A 17,507-nucleotide genomic window follows, 5' to 3' on the forward strand; every position below is an offset into this window, starting at 1 on the left:
TGTTTTGTATTATAACTAATGCTTCAGTGAACTTCATGATTGTGTCCTCTGCTTTTATACTGGATGACTCTGCTTAGCATAAACATGTGGGCACTGAATATGTACAGTGTTATAACTCTGGCTATAGGTAGCTATCCAGTGTTCTAAAAAGATAGATCACATCCTTGCTCTTTGTAGGAATCTTATTGTCCATGAAACTGCCAGTTTCAATGCAACCATGACAGAACTGTATTTTATCATCTGATTTAAAAATACTTTGCTACTTTGAGAGCTATCAACTGGCATCTTAAGATAGGTTTTACTGTATGCCTTTAGATGGAGAATAATCATGTTCTAATTGTTAACTTTGATGTTTCTTCCATTGTGTGACTGGTGTATTAATTTTCTTTGTTTTTATTTTATGAGATCTCTCTTACTTTTTAGATATTTGAATAACTATCTTATACAGAATCTTTACTCTTTCACAGGAATATCAGAACTCCAGAAATGGTTTTCTAACTCACTTTCCTTCCTAGAATTAGCTGTAGACAGGGAAGACAGTGAAAGTACAGCACTAGTTTTGATCTATACAACAGAACATGATCCTTAGAGTATCAAATCACTTTCATTAGGATTCTACATGTCTTACCTCATAAAAAGCACAGATCAGTTTTAAACAATGAGATTTGCATATTGACTGTGTTGAGAAAAGAAATGTTTTTATAGTAACCTGCCAAATGATACATTAAAGACTAAATCTGAATTCATTATCCCCATACAAACTTTCTAAGTGATTCTTGCAACCTGGATTATTTAGAGGGATCTGCTCAATTATCGCCAATAGTACTGAGGAATAATACTACCTAATGTAGTAGAAGAATTTAGATTAACAGTATATTTCTATCATAATAACTGACTGGCAGTACTTAGAGGCAACTCTAAGGGCCCCCCAAACACACACACCCTTCATAGATATACAGACTCACCAGAGGAAGCTCTCATCATTAATATTTTTGCATTTATAAACTTGTCATATAAGACATTTTTCACATTCAAAATTATACCTTCTTTCCTTATACTCTTTCCCTCTGTCCTAGTGCTTTCTCCATTTGTAAAAATAACAGGGTTATTTGTGTAAGCTTACGTATTGAAAATTTCTAAATACTGAAAACCAAAATGAGAGGGAAAAATACCTGTTTATCATGTGACATGAAATCGTCTGTTTCCATAGTCCTGGTGTTATACAACTTTCCTGATAAATGCACCGAGTATCTGCAGTGGCGATGCAATCCACAAGCCTGACAGCAACAATTTTCAGGATTCTTCAAATGGATACTTACATTAGAATAATTTTCTACCCGCTCCTGAAAACAATGAAAAAATGTAAGGAAGCTTTACAAGACTGGAAAAAACAACAAAATAAAAAGAACCTAACCAAATTAAAACCAATATTAGGAATCACAGTAAGTGGTTAGGATGTAAGAGCAAAACACACTGATATTTCTTATTTTTATGCAGAATATGGGGTAGATATTTGACAAGATATTTTTAAATAAAAAAATAACTTATAATTTAGGCTACTAAATGAAAAGAAACCAGACTAGGAAAAAAAATTAGTTTTATATCCTTCCCATTTGTGCGTTACTATTAAGTAGTATTCTTCGCAGATACTAATTTACTTTTCTCCTCTCATCTCTAGTTAGGTATGAGGTATTATAGTTAAAAATAGAAAAGACTGAGCAGCAAAAAATTCAGGATACTACAATAAAAAGATGAATTCATTTAGGTTAGTTGAAAATTGAGAAAAACCAGATCACAGTCTCCATTGTGTAAATTATAGCATATTTCCCACAAAATATTCCAGAAATAATTTAATTTCTTCTTTTTTTAATGTGTATTTATTTTTGAGAGAGAGAAAGAGACAGACAGACAGAGCATGAGCAGGGGAGGGGCAGAGTGTGAGGGAGACACAGAATCTGAAGCAGGCTCCAGGCTCTGTCAGCAGAGAGTCCAACAAGGGGCTCGAACCCACGAACTGTGAGATCATGACCTGAGCTGAAGTCGGACACGTAACCGACTGAGCCACCCAGGTATCCCCGGAAATAATTTAATCCTCCTAATGGCTACTTACTAAATAAAGTACTATGAAAATAAACAAGTTGGTCATAAAACTGCTAGGTGGCCAGTATTGATATAGACAGCCTAATAGCTGAATTAGCAATGAGTTAACAAACTGAGGAAATATTTGGCATTTGTAAACTTGTGGTTGCATATTTTTGCCCACACTCTATGCCTGTGCTAGATACTGCTGTTATCATTAGTAGTGTAGATTAGGTTTTACCATAATGTTTGAACTACATACAGTGAACATATTAGCAGGGTTACTAACCTATATTTGTATTCTCTACCAGCTTGAGAGTAAATATCCAGTATAGTAATAGTTTCCTTTCTAACACTGTATGATTCACAACAACATTGCATTTTCTTTACTTTTAATATTTCTCATATTTCATGGCCCTTTGTGTGACATGTGTCACTTACAGGCTGACATTCTGAGGGAACAGGTGGCTAGCCACCTCCCCTTCTTGCTTCTCTGGTCCTTATGGAAGCACATTTGAGATGAAAGCTCTAGCAGCTTGGCTCTGTGAGTGACTACAATATGTAGGAACACTCCTGCTGGTTTACACGGGACATATAACTGAAAAATAAACTTTTCTGGGGTAAGCTATAAAGATTTTCATTGCTGGTATGTCCTATTATTTATTTTTTGCAGCATAACTTAGCTAATTTTGACCAAGACCATACTGAATCATCTATGTCTCTACATTTTTAAGTTAATATTTTCTTATATCTTAGAGTTATTATTTCAACACTGGGTTATCCGAATTCAGCATAACATACCACAGTATAGTAAAGCATAATATAGCATAGTGGTATGGGCTCTCAAGTCAGAGAAATATTAGAAAGCTATGATTTCCAGGTTGGAACACTGGCCTAGCTAATAACTAGCTCTATAGCCTTGTGTTACTCAATTTTTCTGAGTCACGGTTTTCTCTTCTTTAAAATGGAGGAAATAATAGTGCCTTCCTCATGGGGTTGCTCTGAAGATCAAATAAGATACTTTACACTGCATGCAAATTACTTGGCCAAGTTAAATGATCAATAAATATATGCTATTTTTCTATTAAAGAAAACAATATTTATACCATGTTCTAAGAACTATGCTATGTATTTTACCTTCCAAGTAAGTAAATATTCCTTTTACTTTTTAAAGTAGGTAAATGTTTTCTGTATCTGAGGAAAAGACTAGAATTTAGAGAGATTAAAAACTCACCCAAAGTAAAAAATATATATATGGTGTCCCTAAACTCAGTCATTCTCCAAACTGAAGTCTTCTCTTTCTGTAATCCCATAACTGTCCCTTAATAAACCATCTGTGGCTAATTTATCAGGTAATTCAAGATTGAACAGGCCTTGGATGAAGTCAAATCTCCTAACATAAATGAGGTAGAGTAGCTAATGATTTAAGTTCTAAAAGGACTGTTAGGAACTTGGATCTCTGTTATCTTGCCATTTTCCTAATAATTGGAAGATAGAATGTAAGAAGTAGGGAGATTAAAAAAAAAATGTAAAAATCATGTAAGATAGCCTCTACTATCAGAGATCATAAAATAGAAATCTATGGGATAACATGAAATGCAATAAATCTTATACATTAAAAGGATGCTCCCCCTAAATTGGTAGGATTACAAAATCTTAAGGTGGAGAAGGATTTCAAAGGCAACCTAGGCCACTGTTTCCCAAATTATGTTAAGGAAATTAATTCTTCTAGCAGGTGATAGAAGGAGGTGATAAAAGGTAGCTCATGAAAAGGAGCCTCATAGTAAAACACAAATTTGGAAAGTATTACATTCTACATCACCCTCTTGAAGATTTATAGTATAAATCTACACATTAAAGTCCCTGAAAAGTCCTCCAGTTAAAGTCCCATTAATCTCCCTGAAAAGTCCTCCAGTTAAATTGAACTCTTTCTCTTAACAATGGAACTCTCTTTTCTGAAGAGAGAATTACCATCCTATGAGATAACCTCCTCATTTCAATAGATGGGCTAAGACCTGAGAAGTTCTAAAGTTATTCATCATTTAGAACTACTTAATTAGTGGATACATATAATAAGTGTTACAATAATTAAAACAATAGTAGCTTTTAGAAGAGGTGATAAGCTGATTATTCAACAAAAAATGCCAGTAATTTAGAAGATTATTCATTCTGACTGGATATTTAAATCCCGATAGGCCTCCCACTCCCATACCCCCAACCAGAGATTCAAAAACAAATAAAAAACTATATACCTTATATAGCTCTTTCCAACGACTTCTAGAAGCTAAACTCTCTAGACGAGGCTGAACGAAGCGGTTATCCAAATAATGAAGAGATGTCAACATATCTTGTGCATATGATTTTTGTCTGGTGCCATCTGTTCAAGGGAACAACAATAACAACAACAAAAAATAATCACTTAGCCCTTAGGAAATATCTATCTATCTATCTATCTATCTATCTATCTATCTATCTATCTATCTAATTTTAAGCCCCCCCACACCAATGAATTATCCAGCTTCAACTACCAATAGTACCAAGGTCGAGAAACGTTATTAGGAAATATTTAAATAACTGAATACTTAAGGATTTCATCCCACAGTTTTAGAAGGTATTTTAAATTTAAAAAAGATTAATGAAGAAAAAAACCACAATTCCATCAGAATGTTAGGGAAAGGAAAGAACCACAGAGGCCTTCTAATTATTCCTTGACTACATCAGACTTACTCTTTTTTTATCTTAATCCCAGTAAAATTAACATACAATGTTTTATTAGTTTCAGATGTACATCATAGTGATTCAACAATGCTATACGTTACTTAGTGCTTACCATGATAAATGTACTCTTAATCCTCACTGCCTATTTTATCCATCCCCCACCCACCTCCGCTCTGATAACCACCAGTTTGTTCTCTATAGTTAAGAGAGTTTTTTGTTTGTCCCTTTTTTCTTTGTTCATTTGTTTTGTTTCTTAAATCCTACATATAAGTGAGAGCATATGGTCTTTGTCTTTCTCTAGCTGACTTATTTCACTTATCATTATACCCTCTAGATCCAACCATGTTGTTGCAAATGGCAAGATCTCATTCTTTTTTATGGCTATGTAATATTCCATTGGCTATATATATCACTTCTTTATCCATTCATCTATCACATCAAACTCACTTTACCTAAGGATCTTTGCACTGGGTGTTCTCTCAGCTAGATCTATGCATTATTTCCCCTTGACTTCATTCAGGTTTCTGCTTAAAAGTCACCTCTTGGGGTGCCTGGGTGGCTCAGTTGTTTAGCATCTGACTTCTGCTCAGGTCACGATCTCAATGGTTTGTGAGGTTGAGGAACACATCAGGTGAGCTTGAGCCCTGCTTTGAGTGAGCCCCACTTCTCTCTCTCTCCCCCCCCCCATCTCTCTCTCTCCCTCTGCCCTTCCTGGGATTCTCTCTCTCTGCCCCTGGCTCACTTGCACCCTATCTCTCTCTCTCTCAAAAAAAAAAAAAAAAAAGTCACCTCTTGAGAGACCTTCTTTGACCAATCTAATAGATACTTTTCTTTCCTTTATCACTTGATCTCCTTAACTTACTTAATTTTTTCTCAAGAACTAATCCCTAGTTGAAATTATGTTATATATTTGTTTACTCATTCATTGTCTCTTTCATTAGAGCAACATGAGGGCAGGAATCTTATATGTCATAGTCATTGCCATATCCCCAGCGCTCAAATAAATGTCTGCCCCTTAGGCACTCTATAAGTATTTGTTCAATAAACTGTGAATGAAATCTCACTTTGGCAATTAGGTAGATATTCAAAACAACATATTATAGTCTTTATTAACTGCCAGATTATGTGCTAGATGCAAGAGATAAGTGTATATCTAAGGCATGGTTCTTCCTATACTCTTAGAAGGGAGAAAGGCAAAAATACATTTTCAATACAGTAAGTATACACACATCAGTACCACCAGGGTAGCACAAATGAGGGAGTGAAAATGATTTTACATTCACCTGGAAAATCTAGGGTGGAAAGGGATTATATTTTAAGAGAGAACAGTATGAGCAAAGGCACAAAGCATAAAACAGTATATAACTTCTGGCGAAATTCAAGTTTAGAGAGGCTGAGACAACACATGGGTATTGAACTACTCTACTGTTTTGAGTCTATGCCTTATATCCTCACAGTTACTGTGAACTCTCTAAAGTCAGAGGAACATCACATATTTCTTTTCCACTTTCCACATATCACAAATAGACAGTGGCAAGTTTTTGAAGTGAATGGGCTTCTGGTGTAGTTAAGTTGATCCTAGGGAATAATTGGAGGGCCTTTAGAATAGGGTCTCTTGGTTTTGCTTAAATGTATATATATATGTTATATTATATTATATTATATTATATTATATTATATTATATTATATTATATTAATTATATTGGTAGGGTTTTAGAAATTGGAAAAAGAAAAAAAGATACTAATTGTCCCACTCATATTAACTTACCATACAATGTTCCCAGAAAAGATTCATCTAAAGCATTGATCAGAAGAGCCTTCACAACTCTTTCAAAGTGAGTATAGTGGTCACTAAAAGAATCTGAAATTAATTTTAAATACATATTAGAACATAACAGATGAAACAATTCCCTGAATAAAATAGTTTCCTTTCTCTAAGAAATCAATACTATAAATAGGAGAAATCACTTAGTCATCCTAATTTTATAGCTGCCTCGGTGACTTTTCTAGTCACTGAGCAAACCTCCATTTTCCAGATTTACTGGCTTCTAATCCAAAATTTCAAGTTGTTATTTAAAATAATCTTCACTTGGGGCGCCTGGGTGGCTCAGTCAGTTAAGCGTCATGATCTCACGGTCCGTGAGTTCGAGCCCCGCGTCGGGCTCTGTGCTGACAGCTCAGAGCCTGGAGCCTGTTTCCGATTCTGTGTCTCCCTCTCTCTCTGACCCTCCCCTGTTCATGCTCTGTCTCTCTCTGTCTCAAAAATAAATGAACGTTAAAAAAAAAATTAAAAAAAATAATCTTCACTTTCCAAACTTATTAAGAGAAAACTGTTCAGAAAATATTAAGAGATATGTTGTGAAAAAAGCCCCAAATCATCCCCTGTGCACCTAAGTTTAATTATCAACTTAATAATTAGAGTGAGAGAGCAAAAGAGAAAACTTCTACAGGTAGATTGTTCAATATGTACCTGCAACTCCTGACTTTCCTTCTTTCTAAAACATGTTACATATGAAATTGTTCAGGAAATTATTACCCTAGCCAGAATTCCAATGGCTATAAAAACTCAATTTCCCTTTCTCTGTCCCAGATTTAGGATTTTCCACATCAATTTAGAAAAGTTCTCTCTTCTCTTTCTCCTACCAAATATATAAGCCTATCTTCCCACTAACCCAATGTGCTCCATGGAATCATCTATTGTGATGGGCCAGGCTACAAGAGAAGGTCCCTGTATTTCCCGAAACTTTAGGGTCCAGGTTTACTATGGCTGTAGAAATATTCTCTATCAAAGATAACCCCTTCCATGACCCAAATGGTCATCACAGAACATTTGCCATGGGCACCTATAAAGAATATTAGGGTACTTCAGGAAAAGTGGAAGATGCCTGATTATAAATTTAAGCAAAATAAGAACTATATTAGCATTCATGACTGAATTTTGACGTGCTTTCTGTTGAAATGAAATGAAAATAAGATTTAACATGGAGAAACTTTTAGCTTGTATTTTAGCTACTAAAACAGCTGTATAACCTTTTTTCTGGACTTCAGGAAAAATTTTTAGTATGCATTCTTTTTTTTTTTTAATTTTTTTAACATTTATTTACTTTTGAGACAGAGAGAGACAGAGCATGAACGGGGGAGGGTCAGAGAGAGGGAGACACAGAATCTGAAACAGGCTCCAGGCTCTGAGCTGTCAGCACAGAACCCGACGCGGGGCTCGAACTCATGGACCGCGAGATCATGACCTGAGCCGAAGTTGGCCGCCTAACCGACTGACCCACCCAGGCGCCCCAGTATGCATTCTTTTTTAAGAAAACATGTTATGGGCGTCTGGGTGGCTCAGTCGGTCAAGCATCCGACTTTGACTCAGGTCATGATCTCACGGTTCTTGAGTTCGAGGCCCTCATTCGGCTCTGTGCTGACAGCTCAGAGCCTGGAGCCTGCTTTGGATTCCTGTCTCCCTCTCCCTCTGCCCTTTCCCACTTGCGCTCTGTCTCTCTCTCTCTCTCTCAAAAATAAATAAACATTAAAAAATTTTTAAACAGGAAAACATGTTATTATGATACTAAAGTGGTCAAAATAAAGCAGTGATGAAATTAAACGACTATAGCAGATAATTTACACAAGGGCATGTAGACTTTAGAGGGCCTATGATCAATTATAAATTACAAAAGAACTGATCACAACCATTTATGAATTTTTAAAAAAAATCAGAAGATAATTGGAAAATTAAATAATACTTTAATAGCATTCAATTTTGTCTAGACTTTCATCAAACTCTGGATATAATATAGTGTTGGTACATAATTTAATTTGTGAGTGTTAAAATGCATTTAAATTCTATCTAGTACTTCCCAAACTCTATTAAAGGAAAAATGTTCTAGGTATATTAACAGACATGTTGAGGAAAGAAACATCAAATTCATCCCCTGTGCTCCCAAGTTGAGCTATCAAATTGAAATAGAATTTTTTACCCCACTGACTTTATTAGTCTTCGAATGTACTAATGCCTAACATTACTCATTTGCTGTAGTTTGGGAACTGCTGTTTTATTTTAAAGAACCTGATGGCATTTCTTCAGAATTGGGAGTAAAAGAAAGGGCAGAGGATCAGAGTCATCTCGAGAGTTTTGCCTCACCACAAAATCTGTGTTCTACCAATTGACATCAGTATCTCCTTGAAAAGAGTCAGGAAGGCCTCAATTTGCTTGTGTTTGAGTGAATGGATGGGTGGTGGAGGAATTATGCTCCTGGCATCTCAGATTGGAAAAAAAAAAGATTTTATTGGGCAAATAAATGGCAGGCAGTGTTTTATGCACTTACATGCATTGCTTTACTTCTCAATACAAGTCTATGAGGTATTATCAATACCCTTGGCTTATTTTTAAAAGTTAAGGAAATAAATGCAAAGAGGATGAAAAATTTCCCTAAAATCACACAGCTAGTGAGGGTTGAAAGCAGCGCTAGAACCCAAGCAGTCTGACTCCAGATTTCATGCGACTATCCCCTAGGTAGATGTTCTGCGTGGTAGTCAGGTTTGATAATATTATTGTTCAGAACACGGAATTTTAGACTTGGATGGGAAATTGGAGGAAATAATTCAAATCTCTCATTTTAAAAATTTTAAAAATGACACAATTATGAAATAATGGACCCGAGGTCACAAAACTAGATAGAGGAAGAATCAGGATTAGAGTTCAGACCTCCTCCAGAGTTGGTTTTTTTTTTTTTTTTTTTCAGTGCTTTAATCGCTATATTGGATGAGCTTCTGTGGAATATCCGAGGAATATCATTTAAAATTTTCTTCTATGACTATTAAAAAACTGCAAAAGGATACAGGAGAAAATCAACAGTATTTGTGTCTATGCATAACTTGATTTTTCCAAGGTAGTTTAATCTTGGGATAATTTCCCCATACTCAATCGTAGGATACGCTGCTCATTCTGATTTTCCATGCATCTTTTATCATGTTTTAGTTTCACATATATGCCAAGATTTTGTACCAGCACCGTGTACCTTTCTTAATGACCTGTCACTGCCATGCCAGTACTACACTGTTTTACTTACTGGAATTTTTTGATAAATTTTTATATCTGGTGGGGGAAGTCCTTCTAATTTTCTGTTTGTTGTCTAATTTTATTTATTCCCATATATTTTCCCCAAGTGAACTTCAGCACTGTTTTGCAAAGTTAAATCAAAAAGTTAATTTCCGAAGAAATAATTTCTTGTTCTATTTATTGCTTTCCAGAAACATGGTGTGTCTCTCCTTTCATTCATGTTTCCTTTGCTATTTCAATGTAAGGTTTATTCTTGTACCTATAAAGTCATGCTTTTCTTCCTAAGACTAGGACTAGGAACTTTATTTTAATTGCTACTATAAATGGAATTGTCCCTTATTAGATCTTTTAAATAATTATTGACAGCATGTAAGAAAATACTGAATTTTACATATTCATTGTGAATCTGGTCATCTTTCTGAGGTCTTTTGCAAATTCCCAAAAGATTCTCTTAGATATTTGTGGAAAGTGAGCTTCCTGACACATCAGAGTGCTTGATAGAGGGAGATACTGTTCGGGAATTCCTGGGCAGTAACTCTGCTTTCTCCCCCAACGCTGAGAAGGATGTGGTCTTGCTAGTGCTAAGTTTATTTCAAGAACCAAGAGAATGTTTATAAATATTCTCTTAGGTAGAAGCACAGAGATTGTTGGTGTACTTTCTTCTGAAATAGAAGTATAAGCCTATTGTAAGAAAGCAGAGGCAGAGCAAGAAATTGAGTTCTCTTTCTACCCTAACATGTCCCCCTCAACAGGCAAAAAAGAACACAAGAAAACTATGGAAATATATGCTGCATCTACTCCTGCTCTCAATGTATTCATATCCTTTCTCTTAACTTTTATATCCCTGGTAAATAAGTCAGAAACTTACAGCTTGTATGCATGTATATATAAAATCACATTATGTTCAAGTAATGTCTTTTCCATTTCAAAAGTTGTATTTCTTTTACTTTGTCTTATTACATTGTTCACAATCTCTAGAACAAAGTAGGACATTTTTGTTCTTTGACAGTATCTCTAGCGCTTCATTATAAATATATATTCTCTTAATGTAAAATATTCTTTGTTTTGTAAAGGACATATGCTCATATTACTATTTTTGAGACTTATTTTCTTGTTTTTAAACTAGATATGGGCACTGAATTTCATGAGATGCTTTTTAGAATCTTTTAAAATTAAGCCATTATTTTTTCTCTTTTGACATATTAATGGAACCTGGAACCAATTAATATATTAAACCATTTTTATGGTCCTAAAAAGGATGGCTAGATAACTTTTCTTCATTCTTGTAATCAGAAAAGTTGTTTCCTTCAAATGTCTATTTGCAAATCTATTTTATCAATTTATTAGGATGTGAGCCTCCTTAATTTGCATAAATGGGCATGTCCAGCAACTCAACTGTATTTTCTCCCATCACGCCTTTCAGTTCACATTTCCATATGTCCTTCCATCCAGGAACATGCTATATCTCTTAGCACTTCAAATCTTTTACATATCCCACTAAAGCTATAGAATTTTCTTCCTTTAGGTTTCCATTTATTCTGCATTTCCACCCCCCCCCCCTTGAAATTTGTGAAATAGGATCATTTCTATTCCTTTATGTATTATCTTCTCCCTCAGAACTGTTTTCATTTTCTCTATTCCAAAAGAACTTCTTGGATTTAACCTATATATCATTGATGATATTTTCTGTACTGTTAATTCAGTTTTTTACATCTTTCAATATAGATTTTACTTCTGACTTTACATTTTTAATTCTCTGGCAACTTAGCCCTATTTCATCTCAAATTGTTCTCTTTTTATGAGTTTCTATTTGTTTTTCACAGATTGCAAAGCAATGCTTGATACAATTTTCTTCTGAAACATTTTTCAGAGACATTTTCTTCCTCCAAGTCTTTATAGGGCAACGTTGCTTTTCCCTTGTGCCACAATATGATTTCAATGGTACTTTTTACTTATTGTACAAAAGAAGTAAAGTTCTAGGATTTAATATTTAATGTAAATGCCTACAAGACTGTTCTCGGGCACACACTGCATTATGTTGATAGAATTATTCTCTTTAATAGCTACATGGAGACTAAGTTAATGTTCATTTCTAATCTAATTTCCAGTATTCTAGCAAGTATTTATCCAGCAAGACAGTAGATGACTAGACTGAGATGTACTCTTCTGTCTATACTTTGTTTTCTGTCACTCTGAATATGTGATAGAACTGGAAAAATAATATAATCGTCAGTATCCACAAATCTGAAGATTATTCCTCTCTTTCTGTGGATAACATTCTTAGTGTGTGAACATTGTAGGTCTGGAATGCAATGGACCATTGCCGGTCAATCTCTCTACTTTTTGTAATATCTCTTCCGGGAGCTGCAGTCTCAAAATAAATTTAGAGAAATACAGGGATTTCTGAGAAGGAAAAAAAGACCATGATTGTCTTCAATGGCTTCAACCATGTAGCAGGAAAGGGCACTATTTTGAGGTGTTACAGATGCATCTCTCAGAGCCAAATGGCACATGAGGAAGTGACAAAATGTCTTCCTCTAGATAGAACTGTTCTCTTCAAAAATGTACAATTGCATAGGCCACTGATTGTGATTCTCACCTGAGTACTGAATTTGGAATTAGAAAATGTTTCTCCCAAATAGTGATCGTATGTTGACTATGAGGAGTGGTCAGTGTTCTTATAGAGGTTGGGGGGAGAATTAATTTGGGAATAATAGCCTAATTACAGCCTGAGGCCATAGAGTAGTGTTGATCATTCATCATATAGGTTATTACCCTAATGAGAAAATATATTTTTAAAGTGTAAGAATCAACCTACAGCAACTCTAGAACATAATCCCTTGACAAATTGAAAACTGCCTGTTTAATTTTGTTATATTCATAAATGGTATAAACATTGATAAGTATTAAAAACAAGTCATAATTTATCACTCTAAAGTATATGGGTTTTTTTTCTCTGATGTTTTAAGAAATTATATTTCTCTGTCTTGAAGTATAGACCCAGGAGCCTTGAGTCAATATATTTATCTTAATCATCCATCCATTGAATTAACAATAAGTTCCTACAATATAACATCAACTTTAAAGGGAATGAAAAATGCAAAGAGAAGTGAAGTGGATTAGCCATTGAGGTTATTTTTTGGAGTGGGAATGCCTACTTGGGTCCCTTTATTTTTACTTTTTTTTTTTTAGCACAAAATTCACTCTTTTTGGTGTACAATTCTATGATGCATAAAGTTGTATAACCACCACAACAACCAAAATAAATAAACAAAAATTAAGTTCTACACCACCCCAAAACTCCGTAACGTTACCAGTCAATAATTTAGTTTTATACATATTGATTGAGTTGGAGGTATCTGAAAGACACTGGTGAAAATGTTCAATAAGAAGATGAAAAATGTGCCTTAGGCTTTGGAGAAACCCGTGCTGGAAATAGAAGTTTAGGAATTTTTGCTGGTATACTAGGCAAAAGTTATGGGAGAGAGACTGCCTGAAACACAAACAAGGGAATTTGAGGATGACCTTTAGAAACATCAATATTTACGTGGCAAGTGGAAAAAGAGGAAAGCGATATTATAAAGGGAAGACAAGACCACAGAGGCTAAAAAGAAAACTTTCTGAAAGGGAGGGTGGTCAATTGATGGTGGCAAAGCACATAACAATACCAAGTTAGCATAAGAACTGGAAAATATTTTGGCACCTAGGAAGTAATCACTAAATTTAATGAGAGCAATTTCACTGGATGGGGCGTAGAGTTAATGGGAAACTTGACAAAGGATAAAATTTAGAATAGTGGTTAATGAAACATATCAATTCAAGGGAGGAAAGGCATGAATATGGTTACAAGTTGAGAAAAGACAACTTGTAATGATAAAGGCAGAAGTTACCATTAAGAACATACAAGATAAAATGTATCGCATAAAAAATAAGATTCATCTCTCTGAGTTGGAGATACTTAGCAGTAAAAGCAAACACAGAGCTCCTTGACATTTACCCGAGTGAGTTGAAAACTTACATTCATAGAAAAATCTGCACACGAATATTTATAGCAGCTTTATTCATAATTGCCAAAACTTGGAAGCAACCAACATGTCCTTCAGGAGGTGAATAGATAAACAAATTGTGGTACATCCATACAATGGAATATTATTCAGTGATAAAAAGAAATAATCTATCATGCCACATTAAGACATGGAGGAAACTTAAATGCATATTATTATGTGAATAAATTCAATCTGAAAAGGCTACATGCTGTGTATTCCAACAATAAAACATTCTAGCAAAGGCAAAACTATGGAAGCATTAAAAGGATCAGTGGTTGCCAGGGGTTCAGGGGAGGGTGGGAGAAATGAATAGGTAGGGCACAGGAGATTTTGAGGAGAGCGCAACTATTCTGTATGATATTGTCATAATGGATACCTGTTGCATCATTATATATTTGTCAAAACCCATGGAATGTACAACACAGAGAGTGAGCCCTGAGATAAACTATGAAGTACAGTTAATAATAGCGTATCAATATTAGCTCATCAATTTTACCACGTGTACCAAACTAATCCAAGATGTTAATTATAGGAAATCTGTGTGTGAGAGGGGTTAGATAGGAACTCTCTGTAGTTTCTACTCTTCAGTAAATCTAAAATTGTCCCTTAAAAAAACAAACACAGAGATGTAGGATAGAGAAGGATGTTAAAAATAGTTCCCCCATGCTGGATTTTGATTTTGATTAATTAGCAGGAGTAGGTATGAATGGGTATCACTGAGCAAATGTTCTATCACATTCTAGATATTATAATCCAGAATGATGGGGTATCTCCTAATTGAGTTTCCCTAAACTTTCAATGTCCAACTGGCAAGTGACCAAGTGACTATTGACGTAAGGAAAATAGTCACTGACTTTCAAAATATAGATGCCTATCACTGGCATCTCTATCACTGATAAATGTCTTGAAATTTTATTCATACCTCAATCTACTATTTTATTATAAATCATGAGATTGGTATTGAACCACATTACATGTAATTTTAGTAAATATGCCCATTTAAAAAAATCAGAAAGAATGCACTCTTGAAGAAAAAAATAAAAATGTATTCACTCAACAGCCTGTTTCTACCAGAGTTGTAAAACACCTTAAAAACAATCTTCAAATTTATGCACAATTATAGGAATTAGAAAAATGCACATTTAAAGACACCCTGAATTGTCAGGATCCTATTATTTATGGTTTAATTAACTGTATGAAAAGAATCCTAATTTCCAATCTCTGATAAGTTTCACTGATACTTCAATAGGCCTGATAAAACCAATGGTTCTCAAAGTATGGTAGACACCTGGAAGTCCCCAAGTCCATTCAAGGAGATCTATGAGGTCAAAACAGTAACACTAAGATAAGCATGCTGTTTTTTACCATGTTGACCTTTTCACTGATGTGTACAAAAGGAACTACGGGTAAAGCAGTTATGGCTCCCTAACATGAATGATGGCAGTAGAAGCAAACCACAAATAACCACTGTAGGATTGATTCATTGCTATACACTCAGTAAGAAGCTACGTTTACTTAAGAATGTCCTTGATGAAGTAGTAAAAACTATGAATTTTATTAAGTCTCAAATATACATCTTTTGAGTATTCAATGGGGTGAAATGGGAAGTAGGCATAGGGCACCTATGCTGCATTCCACACAGCATATGATTGAAAAACTGAACTGGGAGCTGAGAAACCCTCATTTATCATGAAACACCATGTTTACTTGAGAAAGCAACTGACAGAGGTGCCTGGCTGGCTCAGTCAGTAGAGCATGCAATTCTTGATCTGAGGGTTGTGAGTTCAAGCCCCACGTTGCGCCGAGAGTTTACATTAAAAAAAAAAAAAAAAAAGAAGAAGAAGAAACAGAAAGAAAGGAACAAAGGAAGGAAGAAAAGAAGAAAATGAATGAACTGACAAACAATATTCAGGCAGTTGTTAAGTATTTTCTCAAAAATGAGCAAAGGAAATCTGTAATTTCAAGAACTAACAGTATTTACTACCAAAGGTTTAAGAAACAGATTTTTATAGAAGTTAGAATTTTACAAAACTTGTATCTGCTATTACTGTGAACTTGACAGCTTCCCCATACCTAAAAAAATTTCTGATGAGATTGGTGGTAATATTAACAAACGTGATTTCAAAAATATTGTATAATGAAATGTGTCAACATTTGGAAGATCTACGTAACGCAGTGAATCAGTATTTTCCAAATGACTAATGCATGATGTAACAAAATCACATATGGGTAAAAGATCCATTCAAACTGCAAGACAGACTAATGGACTGCAATGTAAGTGAGTACTAAAAGTTCATTTATATGGTTTCAGATTCCATATTGCAACTAACCTTTAAGAAACAATCACTCGTTTAATTGTGTAGTGACAAATAAGAATATCCACATTATTTTTAAAATACTTTTAAAATCTTTCTCCCTTTTCCAGCTACCTATCTGTGTGAAGCAAAACTGTTTTCATCTACTTCAATCAAAACATCAAAATGCACTGAATGCACAAGCAGGTATAGGAACCCAGCTGCCTTCTATTAAGCTAGATATTAAATACATTTATTAAAATGTAAAACAATGCCATTCTTATTTTTTTGAAAATAGTTATTTTTAATAAAAAGGTTATTTATGTTGGGGTGCCTGGGTGGCTCAGTTCATTAAGGGTCTGACTTCAGCTCATGTCATGTTCTTGTGTTCATGGGTCAAGCCCTGCATTGGGCTCTGTACTGACAGCTCAGAGCCTGGAGCCTGCTTCTGATTCTGTGTCTCCTTCCCTCTCGGCCCCTCCCTGCTTTCACTTTGTCTCTCTCTCTCAAAAATAAAATAAAATAAAATGTTACTTATGTTAACATGTAACAAACTTATTGTTAAAGCCTATTAATTACTAAATATAGTTTAAATATCTCTTTTGTATTTCTACAATGGTAAATGTTGATAACTATAACCCACAGAAACAAAAGCTGTTCAGGATCCTTAATAAGTTTTAAGAGTATATTGGGTTCCTGAAACTACTAGAATAAACTGTTATCAGAGTGACAAAGTTACCTAAAAATAAAACCATAGTTCCTAGTCAATGACTTAGAACATGATAGTAAGAGGCTAATTTGATACTTGATATAATACTACAATTAGAGCAAGTCATAAAACAATTTCTTGATATTTAACTTACAAAGAGAATTCTGTTTTACTAATTTCAGTTGTGATGTAGTCAATTTTTCTCCTTGCTGGCTTTTATTCTCTTCATCACCCTCCTCATCTTGAACTACAAAGTCATCAATAATATAATCATCTCCATCTTCATCATATTCATAATCATCTTCTTCCTCCTCCTCATCACTTTCATCACTGCTTGGGCAGGATTCCTTTTCAGAGTCCTAATTAAATTAGAACATACCTTTCAGTAAATTTGTACTTTTAAATTGTCAGTATGGATATAAAATTAAAAGATTAAATCTTAAACCAATGACCCATGGAAATTAATTTCATATTTTAAGGTTAAAAAAATCTTGTCATGTTAAATGCTGAACTTTCGAATTAGTAAGAAGGTAATATACCTCGGTAAATGATGTAAAATGTTTAAAATGGACATTAAGATTATAAGTAGAAGTTAAAAAGAGGA

General features: G+C 34.5%; 1 protein-coding gene across 6 annotated transcripts in view; it reads right to left on the bottom strand.

Moving 5' to 3' along the window:
- The window catches only part of CCDC82 (coiled-coil domain containing 82), a 34,303-nt gene that overhangs the window by 10,607 nt on the left and 6,189 nt on the right, over positions 1–17,507 (bottom strand). For 5 of the 6 annotated variants that reach the window (XM_027040074.2, XM_027040071.2, XM_027040070.2 and 2 more), the window contains exons 3-6: positions 17,058–17,262; positions 6,567–6,659; positions 4,332–4,456; positions 1,173–1,343 (exon numbers count right to left, since the gene is read on the bottom strand). In XM_027040074.2, coding sequence (XP_026895875.1) covers positions 1,173–1,343; positions 4,332–4,456; positions 6,567–6,659; positions 17,058–17,262 — 594 coding nt within the window. The remainder of the gene's footprint in view (positions 1–1,172; positions 1,344–4,331; positions 4,457–6,566; positions 6,660–17,057; positions 17,263–17,507) is intronic. The other variant, XM_053203835.1, reaches the window with a different exon arrangement.

This window comes from Acinonyx jubatus, chromosome D1 (assembly GCF_027475565.1).
Source record: "Acinonyx jubatus isolate Ajub_Pintada_27869175 chromosome D1, VMU_Ajub_asm_v1.0, whole genome shotgun sequence".
Classification (NCBI taxonomy): Eukaryota; Metazoa; Chordata; class Mammalia; order Carnivora; family Felidae; genus Acinonyx; species Acinonyx jubatus.